This window comes from Gigantopelta aegis, chromosome 7 (genome assembly GCF_016097555.1).
Source record: "Gigantopelta aegis isolate Gae_Host chromosome 7, Gae_host_genome, whole genome shotgun sequence".
Classification (NCBI taxonomy): Eukaryota; Metazoa; Mollusca; class Gastropoda; order Neomphalida; family Peltospiridae; genus Gigantopelta; species Gigantopelta aegis.
Window position 1 is genome coordinate 33,371,942 of NC_054705.1, and position 18,309 is coordinate 33,390,250.

At 40.2% G+C, this 18,309-nt stretch overlaps 1 protein-coding gene across 2 annotated transcripts; it reads left to right on the forward strand.

Moving 5' to 3' along the window:
- The first annotated feature begins 761 nt into the window (after positions 1-761).
- LOC121376987 (calmodulin-A-like) lies at positions 762-11,886 on the forward strand. 2 transcript variants are annotated; one of them, XM_041504806.1, is made up of 6 exons: positions 769-910; positions 2,015-2,042; positions 3,753-3,896; positions 4,500-4,667; positions 8,846-8,926; positions 11,482-11,886. In XM_041504806.1, the coding sequence occupies exons 1-6, from the start codon at positions 905-907 to the stop codon at positions 11,517-11,519; spliced, it is 465 nt and encodes a 154-aa protein (XP_041360740.1). In that variant the 5' UTR covers positions 769-904; the 3' UTR covers positions 11,520-11,886. The 2 variants fall into 2 exon arrangements, with proteins under 2 accessions (XP_041360741.1, XP_041360740.1); XM_041504807.1 differs by lacking the exon at positions 8,846-8,926 and having other exon boundaries at positions 762-910.
- The last annotated feature ends 6,423 nt before the right edge of the window (positions 11,887-18,309 follow it).

Genomic DNA, 18,309 nt, shown 5'->3' on the forward strand with positions numbered 1-18,309 from the left:
TTTATATGCACCATCCCATAGACAGGATAGCACATACCACGGCCTTTGATGTACCAGTCGTGGTGTACTGGCTGGAGTGAGAAATAGCCCAATGTACTGTATTAAATTTTATAAAATCATACATACATACATACATATATATATACATACATACATACATACATACATACATATATCAAAAGAAAGGAAGAAGAAATGTTTTATTTAACGACGCACTCAACACATTTTATTTACGGTTATATGGCGTCAGACATATGGTTAAGGACCACACAGATTTAAAGAGAAAACCCGCTGTCGCCATTTCATGGGCTACTCTTTCCGATTAGCAGCAAGGGATCTTTTAGTTGCGCTTCCCACAGGCAGGATAGCACAAACCATGGCCTTTGTTGAACCAGTTATGGATCACTGGTCGGTGCAAGTGGTTTACACCTACCCATTGAGCCTTGCGGAGCACTCACTCAGGGTTTGGAGTCGGTATCTGGATTACAAATCCCATGCCTAACCCTGTACCTACCAGCCTGTTGACCGATGGCCTAACCACGACACCACCGAGGCCGGTATACATACATCAATACATACTTACATAGTGTGGGTTGCCCCCCCCCACCCCCACCCCCCTCCCCACCCCCTGGCTACGCTAGTGCCCCTGGTTGTTTTCATTGTGACACCATCCCTTCAGTCCGACCTTGTACATTAACTGGCTTTGTGCTCTAAATCCTAAGTCTAACGGTATATTAACTCCATTTGACAACCAAAACATGCGGAACGCTTTGACAGACTATAATGAGTTATGTATGCTGTTTTGTGGCGGTTGGTGACTTCGTACATGTATTAAAACCGCTTATCTTCAACTATAGGGAATGTAAGACGAAAGTATCACAGGTAGTTACGACACACACCCAACATGGCGGTAAGTTTATATACGTTTACTTTAGCATGGGCGTCGTAAGATGACAGCAACGGGGGAGGGAGCAGACGTTTTTATTGGTATTTCGCTTTTAAATTTGAGGGGGGGGGGGTGGGGGGGGGCAAGGTGTAAGCCGATACCTCCGATTCACACATCGCTTCCGACGAATATGCTTTAATAACAATTAGCTAATTTCGATTCCCATTGGGCTATTTCCCGCTGCAGCCATGCTCCATAACTGGTGTAACAAATTCCGTGGTACGTACGATCTTGTATTATAATAATATGGTATGGTGCATGCATATAACAGTACCTTTGCTGCTGCTAATCAAAAAACGTAGCCCATGGCGTGATGACAGTGGATTCTCTCTCTTTCTCTCTCTCTCTCTCTCTCTCTCTCTCTCTCTCTCTCTCTCTCTCTCTCTCTCTCTCTCTCTCTCTCTCTCTCTCTGTCTCTGTCTCTCTGTCTTTCTCAATCTCATTAGAACTTCTTTTTTCTAAAAGAGTTCTCCCGGGTTGGGGTTTTTACGTGTAGCTGAAACACTTACAATATTTGCTGGAACAGGGTATACTATTACGATACCTATCGCGATACAGAGCACCTATATCACAATATATCGCGTTGGATGCTCGCTTGAGGTGTTTGCGTCGCAGGATCGAACCACCTCGATGGATCCATTCAACTGATTGGGGTTTTTTCTCGTCCCATTCAGTTTACCACAACTGGATCACGGCCGTGGTATGTGTTTTTCTGTTTGTGGGGAAGTGCATAAAAAATATCCCTTGCTGCATTAAAAAAAAAATCGGGTTTCCTCTGATGACTATGTGTCAGAAATACCAAATAGCCGATGATTAATTAATCAATGTGCTCTAGTTATGTCGTAAAACAAAACAAACTAACACAATGTATCGTATGTCAAAATAACCTAATCAGTGATAACTCAGTCTGATTTGGTATTTTGTAGAGTAGTATACCCCAATATCTCTCACACACACACACACACACACACACACACACACACACACACACACACACACACACACACACACTTATGTTAGAAACAACCTCACCCAAATTGATTTAGATTTTGTCTGTTTTTGTTTCAGGAAGGAATTGGGGATGAAGAAAAGGCAGGTATAAAATTAAATCATTAATATTATTTCTCTCTCTCTTTTCTCTCCTTTTAATACTGTTTAATAAAATAATAATAATAATTTAAACACAAAACAACAGAACAAAAATAAAAATAATAAACAAAACAAAACAAACAAACAACCAACAACAAAAACAGAAGAAAAGAAAAAGAAAAGAAATCATATTAAACTGCATAATAATATGTAACAGCTCCTAGTAATGAGGTTGATTCTAGGATGTCGATAAAACATTCATATCTCAATTTGTTTATTTCCCCTCCATCCGTCCAGGGGCGGGACGTAGCCCAGTGGTAAAGCGCTCGCCTGATGCGCGGTCGGTGTGGGATCGATCCACGTCGGTGGACCCATTGGGCTATTACTCGTTGCAGTCTGTATGATGGTGCATATAAAAGATCCCTTGCTTGTAATGGAAAAATATAGCGGGTTTCCTCTCTAAGACTATGTCAGAATAACCAAATGTTTGACATCCAATAACCGACGATTAATAAATCAATGTGCTCTAGTGGTGCCGTTAAACAAAACAAACGTTAACCATCCGTCCCTCAGTCCATCGGTAAATCCATCCATTCATTCGTCCGTCCGTCCGTCCATCCGTCCACCCAATTCATCCATCCATCAAATCCCTCCAGCCAGCCATCCATCTTTCCATTCATCCATCCGTCCATCTATTCATTCGTTCATTAATAAAGTTTTTCTTCTTTCTTTCTTTATTTCTATTTATACGCCCGTCTAAGATTGGTCGTATTATGGTATGGCGTTGTCCGTCCGTCCGCCCGTCCATCCCTCCGTCCGTACGTCCGTCTGTTAACGTTTTCTTGTCCGGACCGTATCTTGCAAACAGATGCATACAGGACCATCAAACCTCACACGTAGGAACAACTTGGGATGGTGGTGTGTCACGTACTATTACTAGATCACTGCGACCTTCTTTTCACGGTCTACTGCACATAACAGTAAATCCTTGTCTTGATCATATCTTGCATACAGATGCATACAGAACCATCAAACCTCACATGTAGGAACAAATTGGGATGACAGACTGTCACATACAATTACTGGGTCACTGTGTTGTTAACGTTACATACATAAACTGTTTCTCTGCCAATATAACTGTGTCACCAAATAAAGAACAATAACTTCATTAATCAGACAGCACCTTCTTCAATGGATACAGTATCGTCAGTAGTTGGTCCAAAACAAACTGTTCATCCACATTGTAAAACAATTCACATAATATTAGAAATGAATCATACTCGTAACATATTCATTAATATCTGTGGTTTTCCATCAAACTCCTGACGGGCGTATCATGTACCTGACCAGTACTCTTGTTTATTTTCTCTCAGATATCATAGGTGAGGGCGAGGCGTAGCCCAATGGTAAAGCGCTCGCCTGAGGCGCGGTCTGGTTGGGATCGATCCCCGTCAGTGGACCCATTGCGCTATTTCTCGCTCCAGCCAGTGCACCACGACTGGTACACCAAAGGCCGTGGTATGTGCTATCCTGTCTATGGGATGGTGCATATAAGAGATCCCCTGCTGCTAATCGAAAAGAGTAACCCATGAAGTGACGATAGCGGGTTTCCTCCCTCAGTATCTGTGTGGTCCTTAACCATATATCCGACGCCATATAGCCATAAATAAAATGTGTTGAGTGCGTCGTTAAATAAAACATTTCCTTCCTTCCTTAGATATCATGGCAACATTTAAAATGTTCGACTCGGACGGCGACGGCAAACTGTCGAAGCAAGAGTTGTCTACCGTGATCAGGGCGTACTTTATGGTGGCCAGCGATAAACAACTCGGCTCGTTTCTCCGGGAACTCGACACAGACGGTAACTAGTTGGAGTTTAATTCAATTATGTCAATTCATTTCAATTCATTTATTTGCCAAAGCAATATCCTATAGACATAAACATATTTTTACATAATAAATTTACATAATTACCGCGGGCGTAGGAAGCGGGGTGTGTGTGGACAGGGGGCATGTGTCCCTCACTTTGTAGTAGCAGCAATGGTTTTTTATATATTTATACATGTATTAATAGATGTATGCCCCCCCCCCCCCCCACACACACACACTTTTTGGCACCTTCCTACGCCAGTCTATCTCTCTCTCTCTCTCTCTCTCTCTCTCTCTCTCTCTCTCTCTCTCTCTCTCTCTCTCTCTCTCTCTCTCTCTCTCTCTCTCTCTCTCTCTCTCTCTCCTCTCTCTCTCTCTCTCTCTCTCTCTCTCCTCTCTCCCTCTCTCTCTCTCTCTCTCTCTCTCTCTCTCTCTCTCTCTCTCTCTCTCTCTCTCTCTCTCTCTCTCTCTCTCTCTCTCTCTCTCTCTCTCTCTCTCTCTCTCTCTCTCTCTCTCTCTATTTCTTAACCAATCACAACCCAGTCTACAGATGTGTATAACTTGCAAAACAGGAACAAGTCTTGTTTTTCTTCAGAAAGTGGATATGTCGATTACCACAACTTTGAGACATTCATACTGAAAACGAACATGTCGAAGCCGACACCGGAAGATCCGGAACTACTCGAAGCGTTCAATGTCTTTGATAAGAACGGCGATGGCGTCATTGACGCTGCCGAGTTTCGCGAGATTATGACGTCAGTTGGTAAGTTGGACACAATCTAATTAAAATTAGCTCCACTGGTTAATTACTATTACCTGCGGATCTAACAGCACCCCGTTGGAGCTCATGTCTAGTTGACCTTTCATTCGACCAATCAAAACCTTACTTGTAAAATCATGCCAGTGATTTGAAAATAATTTGAAAACATTCCGGAATACGAAATGATTCGGGTGAATTACGAAGTATGCCGGAAACTAATTTCAATATAAAATTTTATATAAAATTCGTTTCAAGACGAACAAAAACATAACCGTGATAGTATAGCCATACAATCTCTTTATACTGGTATACAATCCAGAGTTTATTACTGCACTTTTCCCCCTGTTTTTTAATGTTGAAATAGACCAACAAGTTCGCCTATTACATAAATAGTCTCGCCCGATATTTTTAGAATTTATACGCTATAAAAGGCGAAGTGTAATTGGTCGATATTTAAATTGTTGTTTATAGATGTAATGTCACCTGCACATGGGAGTCCTCGCAATGCTGTTGGATCTACTGGTAGACCAGTAGAGCTAATTTTAATCAGATTGAGTTGGACACTAAGCTCTCCACGAGTAGTCGAGTGCTCAGTGGGCCGAGTCTAGCAGGACTCGAATCCGTACACAGGACTAAGAGTACCCTTCAAAGGTAAGACATTTAATTTCACTAGTAACTAATCATCAATACAAGTTATACAATAATTATATGATCATGCGCTAGTTTCTCTTTTTAAACTGGCCATCCGTCCTTCACAACGCTGAACATATCAACCGGTTTCTAAATGCAATACAATGGTTTGATCTGGCATCCATGTTCAGCGCTGGATTTAAGATGCATAATGCTATTTTACTTTATTTCGTAATCTCATCATCTAGTGTAAGTGTCGGGTACTCTGGTTCGGGTCGCGTTTGACCCTCGAGTACTTCAGTCAGTGGCGGATCCGGAAAATCCAGGGGGGGGGGGGGGGGGGGGGCTAGTGACTTGAGGTGGAATGCCAAGGTAACTTTGGGAGAGGTTTCGAGGGTGTCGTAAAAAAATGAACCTTAATATATAATAAAATTATAACTATCGCAAAGATTTAGGGGGGGCCGGGCCCCTGTCCCCCACCCCACCCCACCCCTAGATCCGCCTCTGCCAGTCCAATATTTTGGACTCGTGGAGGAGTATTGGACACAAGACCTCCAACTAGTTAATGGGAAGGTAATCATCGCTAGCCGAGGGTCCTACATCTTCATAAATCAAGGCTAATATTCGTTCCTCGTATTCAGCCTTGATGCATGTAGTCAAGAAATCGTGCCACAAAATGCTTAAATTTCATTGGATGCGATGAGATCTGATTGCAACGAATCGCAACGCTCCTTATAGATTCCCTTGTTATTGTAAGATGGCAGCGTCAGCGTCCGTGGAAACGTGTCGTGTTTGTCACGATATGTTAAAAAAAAGGTTTCGGCGGTTAATTTTTGATAGTGCTTTCAAGATTGTCACATGTTACCGATGCTGTGATTGGTCAGCGATGTCATCGTGTAAGGGACATAATCGGTGTTACAAATTTTCTTCCAATAGAGGGTGCTAGTAGTGGATATTCGTAATCTTGACTACATGTATCAAGGCTGAATACGAGGAACGAATATTAGCCTTGAGTTATGAAGATGAGGGTGCTATTGCGTGACGTTACTTAATAATTAGTAGTACATATGGAGTCAGTACTGAATAGGATATTTGGCTTGAGAAGGTGAGGTAGGCGCCAGTGCCGGATTTATAAGGGGGCAATTGCCCCGTGCCCCCATGCCAGAGGGGCCCCCCAGACTAAGGATTTCCTTTATTAAAAAAAAATGCAATAATTATAAAATTAGTTTTATTATGAAAAAGAATAAACAAAGTGTGGGGGGAGGGGGGGGGGGGCATCAGAAAATAGAAAGACAGGGTATCATGTAATTTAATTTCTATGTTATGGGGCCCTCAAACCTGAAGTGCCCCGGGCCCCCCAAGGTCTAAATCCGGCCCTGGTAGGCGCGTGTTGGGCAAAAAAGAGACTAATATATGACTGGAGGAGTTTTTGTTTTTTGTTTAGCATCATATTACGTCAGAATTTGAATCATAGTTTTGTAAGAACTTGCGTTATATGTCGTTAGAACATGCGTAACACCGACAAGACCGTCGCGTCGGCGACTCGGCGCTATCGTTGACTAATTCAGTGGAAAGGAAATGTTTTATTTAACGACGCACTCAACACATTTTATTTACGGTTATATGGCGTCGGACTTATGGTTAAGTACCACACAGATATTGAGAGGAAACCCGCTGTCGCCACTTCATGGGCTACTCTTTTCTGTTAGCAGCAAGGGATCTTTTGATATACCAGTCGCGGTGCACTGGCTGAAACGAGAAATAGCCCAATGGGCCCACCGACGGGGATCGATCCCAGACCGACCGCGCAGCAAGCGAGCGCTGTACCACTGGGCTACGTCTCGCCCCCGACTAATGGATGCTTTGTGCTTGGCAAATGCGATTCGAACATTTGGTCTTCGCATTAAGCAGTTTTTATTAGTTTCCAACATTGATTTAACAGACATTTTGAAAACACCTTCATATTTTATTTTGCCACCTTAGTGTATCAAACCACCAAAAATTGTATTTGATCTTGTGCATCTAAAGAAAGATCGCACAGATGCAGTTATTTATAAACAACATTTCATGGAAATCAAGACAGGTATTGTGATTACATTCCTGTTTACACAGATGGATCACGGGATGGGAATTCTGTGGCTTGTGCTACAGTTTTTCCATCAGACGCAATAATTTCCATGTGACTGCCCGTTTCAGCATCAATCTTTACTGTTGAAATTTGGGCAATCATTAAAGCTCTGGAACAGATTAAGGATTCATGTGCATCCAAATATATTATTTTTACAGACTCACTTTCGTGTCTCCAAGCTTTACAGTACATGAAATTGGAGCATCCCTTAGTTGGGATGGTGATACGAAAGTGTGTCTTTTTATCAATTGCCAGTAAAGATGTTATATTTTGTTGGGTACCCAGCCATGTTGGCATTAAGGGTAACAAAAAGGCAGATGTTGCTGCCAAGTCTGCTTTGAACTTGCCCCGTGTCCATGTTGGTGTCCCCTACAGTGATTTTAAAGGATGTTTTAAGTGGGTGCAAAGGGCTTTATCGACAGGAGTAGCCTTTGTGGTGGCAGCATCGGGCTTCCTCTTTTTCTCTCACTATGTCGACCAAATGTATATAAAGGCTCATATAAACTGGATGCGGCGCGTGCGTGCGTGCGGTCTGGCTAAAAACAAAAAAAACATTAGTTTCAATGGTAGTGTCTAAACTGGATGCGAGCGATGTGTGCGTTTGCAAACTTATAATTGTTAAAGAGATAGACCCTAGTGTCATCCCACGAAAATGCACACTAAGTTTAGTTAATCTACAAACCTGTAACACATTTGGATAAAGCTACAATTGAGTGAAACATGAGTCTGTGACTTTGAAACGGTGAAATACCTTCTAAAAATAGACTAAAAGTCGACTGCATAACTGTTACTTGTCAGACACACGTGCGTTTTTAAAAATATGAGAAATGCATTTTGTGATATTAGAAACACCAGGATTACCAAAAACACTTTGGATGTACGGAAATAGATAATCTAAACAATAAAATCTAAGTAAAGTATGATTTCAGTTATCAAAAAACGGCTCTAATAGTTAAAATATGCCTTAGTGTTTAAAAACTAGGGTATGTCCCTTTAATTGGGTATATTGGGAGTGCACGCACCACATCCTCGTCTATATAAGCCTTTACACGACAAATAGCCGTAGTTTAAAATTTACTCAGATGTTGGTCAACATACATTCCTTTCTTTTCAACCCCAATAACATTTCACCATGTCAGCCCGAATTCTTTCTCACAATAGTATCAGTATATGCAGGGCCGTACCATCCGGAGGATGGGGTGGGAGAGGGGGCATTTGCCCCCATGAGAATCTCACTTTTTTGTTCTTCTTTTCTTTTTTTAACTCCAGAAAATAGCATACACATCTCAGGGTTTAATTTGTATAGTGTTTCATTTGTTTATAAAAAGTAGTGCCCCCCCCCCCCCCCCAACCTAGGATTTTGATCAGGGTACGGCCCTGATGTGAAAGACTTCGCTGAATGTGTCTCCTCTAATACACGTAGGAGATAATCTAACGACGGAGGAAGTGGAACTGATGATGAAAGACGCTGATACAGACGGAAACGGAAAGATTGACTACAAAGGTAACAGTGACTGACTGACTCTTCATTTGTTTATTTGTTTGTTATAACCATCCATCCATCATCCATCCATCCATTGACTACAAAGGTAAGAGTGACTGACTGACTGACTCTGTATTCGTTTGTTTGTTTGTTTGTTACTATCCATCCATCCATCCATCCATTGACTACAAAGGTAAGAGTGACTGACTGACTGACTCTGTATTCGTTTATTTGTTTGTTTGTTACTATCCATCCATCCATTGACTACAAAGGTAAGAGTGACTGACTGAGTATTCGTTTATTTGTTTGTTTGTTACTATCCATCTATCCATCATCCATCCATTGACTACAAAGGTAACAGTGACTGACTGGCTCTTCATTTGTTTATTTGTTTGTTATAACCATCCATCCATCATCCATCCATCCATTGACTACAAAGGTAAGAGTGACTGACTGACTCTGTATTCGTTTATTTGTTTGTTTGTTACTATCCATCTATCCATCATCCATCCATTGACTACAAAGGTAACAGTGACTGACTGACTCTGTATTCGTTTGTTTGTTTGTTTGTTACTATCCATCCATCCATCCATCCATTGACTACAAAGGTAAGAGTGACTGACTGAGTATTCGTTTATTTGTTTGTTTGTTACTATCCATCTATCCATCATCCATCCATTGACTACAAAGGTAACAGTGACTGACTGACTCTGTATTCGTTTGTTTGTTTGTTTGTTACTATCCATCCATCCATCCATCCATTGACTACAAAGGTAAGAGTGACTGACTGAGTATTCGTTTATTTGTTTGTTTGTTACTATCCATCTATCCATCATCCATCCATTGACTACAAAGGTAACAGTGACTGACTGGCTCTTCATTTGTTTATTTGTTTGTTATAACCATCCATCCATCATCCATCCATCCATTGACTACAAAGGTAAGAGTGACTGACTGAGTATTCGTTTATTTGTTTGTTTGTTACTATCCATCTATCCATCATCCATCCATTGACTACAAAGGTAACAGTGACTGACTGGCTCTTCATTTGTTTATTTGTTTGTTATAACCATCCATCCATCATCCATCCATCCATTGACTACAAAGGTAAGAGTGACTGACTGACTCTGTATTCGTTTGTTTGTTTGTGTGCTACTATCCATCCATCCATCATCCATCCATCCATTGACTACAAAGGTAAGAGTGACTGACTGACTGTGTATTCGTTTGTTTGTTTGTTACTATCCATCCATCCATCATCCATTCATCCATTGACTACAAAGGTAAGACTGACTGACTGTGTATTCGTTTATTTGTTTGTTTGTTACTATCCATCTATCCATCATCCATCCATTGACTACAAAGGTAACAGTGACTGACTGACTCTTCATTTGTTTATTTGTTTGTTATAACCATCCATCCATCATCCATCCATCCATCCATTGACTACAAAGGTAAGAGTGACTGACTGACTCTGTATTCGTTTGTTTGTTTGTTTGTTTGTTTGTTACTATCCATCCATTCATCATCCATCCATCCATTGACTACAAAGGTAAGAGTGACTGACTGACTCTGTATTCGTTTGTTTGTTTGTTTGTTACTATCCATTCATCCATCATCCATCATCCATTCATCCATTGACTACAAAGGTAAGAGTGACTGACTGACTCTGTATTCGTTTGTTTGTTTGTTTGTTACTATCCATCCATCCATCCATCCATCCATCCATCCATCCATCTATCTATATATCTATCTATCTACCTATCTATCTATCTATATATCTATCTATTTATCTATCTATATATATATATATATTTATAATTTGTTTGTTTTATGTTTGTCGGTCTGTCTGCATGTCTTCCTGCCTGTCTGCCTGCCCGCCTGCCTGCCTGCCTGCCTGCATGCCTGCATGCCTGCATGCCTGCCTGCCTATCTGTCTGTCTCTTTGTTCACTAGCTAGCTAATTTCTATTTTTACTTCTTCTTCTTTTTGTCTATCTATGTTTCTATCTATCTATCTATCTATCTATCTACCTCTGTCTATCTATATAACTATCTAACTATCATCTATAATTTGTCTGTTTGTTTGTTTGTCAGTTTGTTTGTTAACCAGCTATTATTTTATTTTATTTTATTTTGTTTAGTTATTTATTTATTTTATCTATATATCTATCCATCAATCTATCTATCTATCTATAACGGCACCACTAGAGCACATTGATTTATTAATCAACGGCTATTGAATATCAAATATGTGGTCATTTTGACATATAGTCTCAGAGGAAACCCGCTACAGATTTCCAGTAGTAGCAAAGGATCTTTTATATGCACCATCCCGCAGACAGGATAGCACATACCACTGCATTTGATATACCAATCGTGATGCGCTGGCTGGAACGAGAAATAGAAACAATGAGCCCACCGACGGGGATCGATCCTAAACTGACCGCACATCAAGCGAGCGCTTTACCACTGGGCAGCGTATCGCCCGTTACAAAAATAGAGATCGGCTATTTGGTGTCAAACAAAGGTATGAATTAGGATAGATAAAAAAAAATGTTTCATTTTTATTTTCAGAATTTTGTGCTCACTTATCTAAGAACCTGCTGTACTAGATGACCTGCGCGTGCTACTTGACGTTGTACTAGATGACCTGTGCGTGCTACTTAACGTAACAGTTAACAACAGACTCCAGCATCAAAGTTCATCAAGTGCTGTTAGTTAAATAAACGTCCAGTGCAAAATAAGTTTTTCTGTCGGATTCTTCACCGTAATGCGAATTGTGAGAACATAGATCGGAATACACCTTAAAGGCATATTGTCACAGATCATTGACCTATTAAATAGCCTAAGAAGGTATTACCTAAAAAATATATAAATTTGATTTGTCCCTAAATGTACTTTATTCAACCATCTACATAGTCACCATACTCCACTTATTAATGATATTTCGTAAAAATAATTGAATTATGGCAATGGTATATAATTCAAAAACAAATATTATCAACAGGGTTGACATGGATTTCACTCCATCTTGGTTCAGTTACGATGATGCGATAGCTAGATTTGATTTCCAAATTTTAATGTAATTTTCATTTATTATCCATTTTTAGAGACATAAGGTTCTTAAATCTGTGACAGTATGTCTTTAAAACTGTTGTGTATAATATACTGTTGCTAATATAATTCCCGAGTGCAAAATCTGTTTTCTGTAATTTTTAGATTTTGCACAATACTGATTATGGCAACAAAGATAAAAAAAATAATAAGTGTATTTAATTTGTGGTAGGTGTCTAGTGCAAAATCTGTTGTTGTTTTTTGTTTGTTGTCGTTGTTGTTATTTGTTGTTGTTGTTGGGTTGTTTGTTTAGGTTTGTTTGTTGGGGGGGTGGGGTTGGGGAGTTTGTTTGTTTGGGGGTTTTTGGGGGGTTGTGTGGGGGAGTTTGTTGTTGTTGGGTATTTTTTATTGGAGGTGGAATTCTACACTATGCTGCGATTTCTGAGAGCATAGATCTGACTATGTATTTAACTTACACTATTGTGAATACTAATAATATTGTTCATGCGTGCAAAATCTGTTTTCTGTGATTTTATATTTTACTCAATACTGATTATGGCGGCAAAGATCAAACTGTATTACAAATGTATTTAGTTTGTGGTACTGTCTATATATGTTGTAGATAATGAAGCTTACTTTCGGGTACTAACAGACCTGTCTGTTGGCCAATCCCAAAACTGTTTATTAGTATAGCAAATAAATGTATTTAAACAATGTACTAGAATTTCATTCATACTTATAGTCCGTCCCATCCTCCTACAAAAAAAATAAAACAAAACAAAAAGTCAATTATTTCTGTTTTATTTGATGTAAGAAACAAAGAAAAAGTGTTTGAAAATAACCAAAAAAGAATAATATTTTGTGCAAGTTAGAAAACAATCGGCTCAGAAATAAATAACATGTAGTAAATTCCATAGTATGAAAAAAAAGGTGTCCCTTGTGCGATGGACTATAAATGCGTAACAAAAAAAAGTTTGTTTTGTTTAACGACACCACTAGAGCACATTTAGTTATTAATCATGGGCTATTTGACATTTTGTAATTTATACATTTAGTCTTAGAGAGGAAACCCGCTATATTTTTCCATTAGTACCAAGGGATCTTTTATATGCACAATCCCACAGGCAGGATAGCACATACCACGGCCTTTGATATTCAAGTCGTGGTGCACTAGCTGCAAAGAGAAATAGCCCACTAGACCCACTTACGGAGATCGATCCTAAACCGACCGCGCTTCAAGCAAGCGTTTTACCACTGGGCTACGTCCCGCCCCAAATGCGTACAAACATAAGCGTACGAGACGGGGGGGGGGGGGGGGGCTTGGGGGTGAACTGCACACACACACCCACCCCCCCCCACCCCCCCCCCCCCCTTCTCAGTGCTGGAGCAAAACCTCAAATTCGGGCAAAACATTTATCAATCTAATTAAAATTAGCTCCACTATTACATGTGGATCTAAAGACAGCCAGTTGGAGCTCATGTCCACCAATCAAAACCTTACTTGCAGAATCCTGCCAGTGATTTAAAACTAACAACACTGCGTAGTCCCCAATGTCCAAGTAACATTTCGTCTGTAAATAATAATTTAAATATTGACCAATCACACTTCGCCTTTTATAACGTTATTTGGGAGCATACAAATTCTAAAAATATCGGGCGAGTCTATTTTAGTGGCCGCAGTACAGCGAACCATACCAATACGTACGGAGTGGGTTATCACTCTTCAATTTTACATTAAAAATTATTTATTTATTTATAAAATTAAAAAAAACTAAATCAGTCTTCAGTTTTACATTACAAATTATTTATTTTATAAAATAAAACATGTTTTAAGGCATTCGTAATTCACACGAAACATGTCGTATACCCTCAGGATAATTCGGAATGTTTTCAAATTATTTTTAAATCACTGGCAGGATTCTGCAAGTAAGGTTTTGATTGGTGGACATGAGCTCCAACTGGCTGTCTTTAGATCCACATGTAATAGTGGAGCTAATTTTAATTAGATTGACAATTTACAGATATTCAAGTAAAATGTGCTAACCCGAGACCTTTTAATCATGTATTTCCATCATTCTACCCTCAAAATTAGTTATAATCCGTGTAAAAATGTGTAGTCATTCATTTGCAACCTACCGGCCTCGGTGGCGTCGTGGCAGGCCATCGGTCTACAGGCTGGTAGGTACTGGGTTCGGATCCCAGTCGAGGCATGGGATTTTTAATCCAGATACCGACTCCAAACCCTGAGTGAGTGCTCCGCAAGGCTCAATGAGTAGGTGTAAACCACTTGCACCGACCAGTGATCCATAACTGGTTCAACAAAGGCCATGGTTTGTGCTATCCTGCCTGTGGGAAGCGCAAATAAAAGATCCCTTGCTGCCTGTCGAAAAAAGATTAGCCTATGTGGCGACAGCGGGTTTCCTCTTCAAAACAGTGTCAAAATGACCATATGTTTGACGTCCAATAGCCGATGATAAGATAAAAAAATCAATGTGCTCTAGTGGCGTCGTTAAATAAAACAAACTTTACTTTGCAACCTGTTTGGCAGTAATGCTAATATGAATGTTATCCACATTCGGCCATTTTCGTTTAATTCCGGCAAAAGCCAGCCCCTCCCCCCATAACAAAAATGGGAGCCCGTACGCCTATGCGTACAAAGTAGGCATACGGTGGAAGTGACTGATAAAACTGGAATTTCCATTTCCTGTCTGTTGACTGTGTGACATTTAGAGCATTTACGACCTGTTCAATTATTATGTAAAACTAGTTTTGTGAAATTTAGACACAATCGTCCTCCTGTAACAGCCCACACAGTCGCAGACACCAACTATAAACGTTAGGCCCTATATGCTTCTATATAGCGTATGTGGCAATTGCGTAGGAAGCGGGGGGGGGGGGGGGGGGGCGGGGGATTTTTGGGGAGGAATGTTAGTAATTCTGACTCGTAGTCAATAGAGGAAACCCGCTAAAAAAAAATTAATGCAGCAAGGGATCTTTTATATGCATTTTCCCACAGACAAGAAAGCACATACAACGGCCTTTGAACAGTTGTGGTGCACTGGTTAGAACGAGAAGAAAAAAACCCCGAATCAGTTGAACGGATCCACCGACGCAGGCACCTCAAGCGAGCGCTCAACCGACTGAGTTAAATCCCGTCCTCGTCACGAGACAGCATCAGCAGACGACACCAACTGGGGGAGGGCGGCAGCTATATATTAACTGGAGTTCTAGCTGGGGGATGTGTGTGTGTGTGTGTGTGTGTGTGTGTGTGTTGGGGGCAGGGGGGGGGGGGGGGAATGCCTTATTTTCCGACACCTATGCATGCCTTTCATCAAAAAAAAATTACAATTAGTACGTCATCTTCGAAATAAAGAAATAAGAAACACGTTTGTTCCGTCTTTTTTGTAAAACATGGATTAGTTTATTAAAATGCGAGTAAACAAAATCTCTCAATATATGGATACAAGAGTACACAATTTTTTTTATCAAACCCTGTTTGAACGTCTCACATACATGTTAACAATGGTAATGTAAAAAAGAGTTAAAAGTCTGTTTTGTTTAATGACAACACTTGAGAACATAGATTTATTAATCATCGTCTATTGGATTTCAAACATTTTAGTGTTAGTAATTTTGACATACAATGTACAGTCTCACAGAGAAAAACCGCAACAACAAAACATCCATTAGTAGCAAGGGATCTTTTATATGCACCATCCCACAGACAGGATTGCATATACCACGTCCTTTGATATATAAGTCGTGATGCACTGGCTGGAACGAGAAATATACCAAAAGGCCGACCGACGGGGATCGATCCCAGGCCGACCGCGCATCGGGCGAGCGCTTTACCACTGGGCTACGTCCCGCCCCCCTGTATAAAGTTCGCTTTTATTGCTTTCATGTGTAGCAACCTTGTTCTTGTGTATGAAACTGCAATGTAGTCAGACCAGTGTTCTCGCTGGGTGAAATTAAAGGAGGGCGGCCGCGCGGCAACACACCCTTCAAAAAAAACAACAACGAAAAGCAAAAAATTAAATGGAGTAGCGAGAACACTGCAGACCCTACTATACATAGACAACACTGTTCTAATCCAATAGAGTATTACCGATTTCATAACATACACGAAAATACAGTTCAGCAGCATACATACGCAAAGGTATTATAAATAAATATGTTTATAAAAAATGGAACACATTTTAGTGGAGACAGCGTAAGGAAACGGTTTTTAGTGACATACATCATGGAAGCAACCTGTTGACCAATAATTATCTGTTAATATTTATTTTCGTGCTTACATCCAATTAGCATTAAAGCACGCTGTCGTAGGCACACACTTCAGCTATCTGGGCTACCCAAGTCTGTTCAGGATAGTGGGTTAGTAGTTATTTATTTTTTAAAGTTACCACAAACACCACTACTAAAACACATTGATTTATTAATCAAGGCTATTGGATGTCAAACATTTGTTAATTTTGACATGTATATAGTGTCAGAGAAAAGGTTTTCTCGTTCCAACCAGTGCACCACAACTGGACAAATACCGTGGTATGTGCTTTCCTTTCTGTGGGAAAGTGCATATAAAAGATACCTTGCTGCATTATGAAAAATGTAGCGGGTTTCCCCTGATGACAAAAATGTCAGAATTACCAAACGTTTAACATCCAATAGCCGATGATTAATTAATAAATGTGTTCCAGTGGTGTCGTTAAAACAAAACGAACTTTTTAGAGATAAAAACCCACTACATTTTTCCATTAGTAGCAATGATATTTTATATGCACCATCCCACAGACAGGATAGCACATACCACGGCCTTTGATATACCGGTCGTGGTGCACTGGTTGGAACGACAAATAGCCCAATGGGTACACCAACGGGGATCGATCTCAAACCGACAACGCATCAGCCCAGCGCTTCACCATTGGGCTACGTCCCGCCCATTTATAGGTTAGTGAAAGATAAGTTGGTGCAGTGGCTTTACACCTACCCATTGAGTCGTTAAACTCGCTCTGGGTTGGAGCCGGTAGCGCAATGCGAACCCAGAATGCTACCAGCCTGTCACGTATGTCGGGTGGCAAAATAGCTACAACACCGAAGGCGGTGACCAACGTTTTTTTTATTGGGACATAAATTACGGCAAACTTGGTTTTGATTTACTGTTTTTTTTATCAACAATTTTTAAAATAATAATAATTATTAACAAGAGGCACGTGGGCTTAAACAGTCAGCGAAGAACACTGTTTACACCACCTACCATACTGAGAGAATGCACAATACCCATTTTCTTCGGAGGGGGACAGGGGTCGGAATGACTTTGTTTCTCCATGGGTCAAGAATGCTTCCCACCAAATTTAGTTGCAAATAGTCGTTCAGTGTAAATGCATTTCTCCATACAACACTAGTAAGCTTTATCCCTCCCCAGGCACAAACGGGACACAACATTAATGAAAATTCACAACGTTCATAAACCATCAAATGACTTTTACGTCAACCATTATACGGTTCCGCAAGTCACTTAATCAAGTAGGTGTATAAAAAAAAAACCCACAAAAACAAAAATTTGTAGCAGCAGCGGTGGTTTTCATGTATTTATACATATATATCTGTGGGTATCCCCCCCCCCCCCCCCCACACACACACACACAAACTTTTTGGCACCTTCCTACGCTCGTAATAATGATTTGAAGTAAATTATTTTATTTCGCTTCCACTTTTAATATCAGCTGGAAATACTGTACTCAGTCATCAAAACATCTGATCAATGTAAGTTTTAGGTAATTGATTACACAAAGATTTTGAAATTGTTCCTTGCTTTCAAGTGTTTAAATGGCAAATGATATACTTCTACTTAATAGAGCCAAAGTACAGTGAAACACCTAAAAACCGGAACCAAAGCAGAACATGATTCCATTCCTTGTTAAATATCAAAATCGGACCCCCACCTCCCACCCCCCACCCTCCGGTGGAATGTTCCCACAAATGGACATTTTTCAGTCCCTTTATAAATATCATCATAGAACATGATTTCAAATCCGAATCCCTCTATAAAACAGAATTCCCCTCAAAATTTGACATTTTTAACGGTCCCTTTTTAAATATCAGTGCCACATCCCCTCTGTATTTTGGAATCTCCCCAAAAAATTGAACATTTTTCATACAGGATACAAAGTTTACTTTATTATATATTTTGTATGGATGGGCATGGGAATGGGGGAGGGGGGGCAATTGTCAGTAATCCGTAATTTACATTCGGGACATACTTAACTTAAAATAACTACTGTAAAACGGGGGGGTGGGGGGGGGGGGGGGGGGGGTGAGGAAGAGAGAACATGTGTGCATATAAAT

What these genes read in the sequence shown, in the direction of transcription:
- LOC121376987 (XM_041504806.1), top strand. An exon ending in CGAGATTATGACGTCAGTTG is followed by an intron (nt 4,668 to 8,845) that starts GTAAGTTGGACA and finishes TAATACACGTAG; the next exon opens with GAGATAATCTAACGACGGAG. An exon ending in CGGAAAGATTGACTACAAAG is followed by an intron (nt 8,927 to 11,481) that starts GTAACAGTGACT and finishes TTTTATTTTCAG; the next exon opens with AATTTTGTGCTCACTTATCT.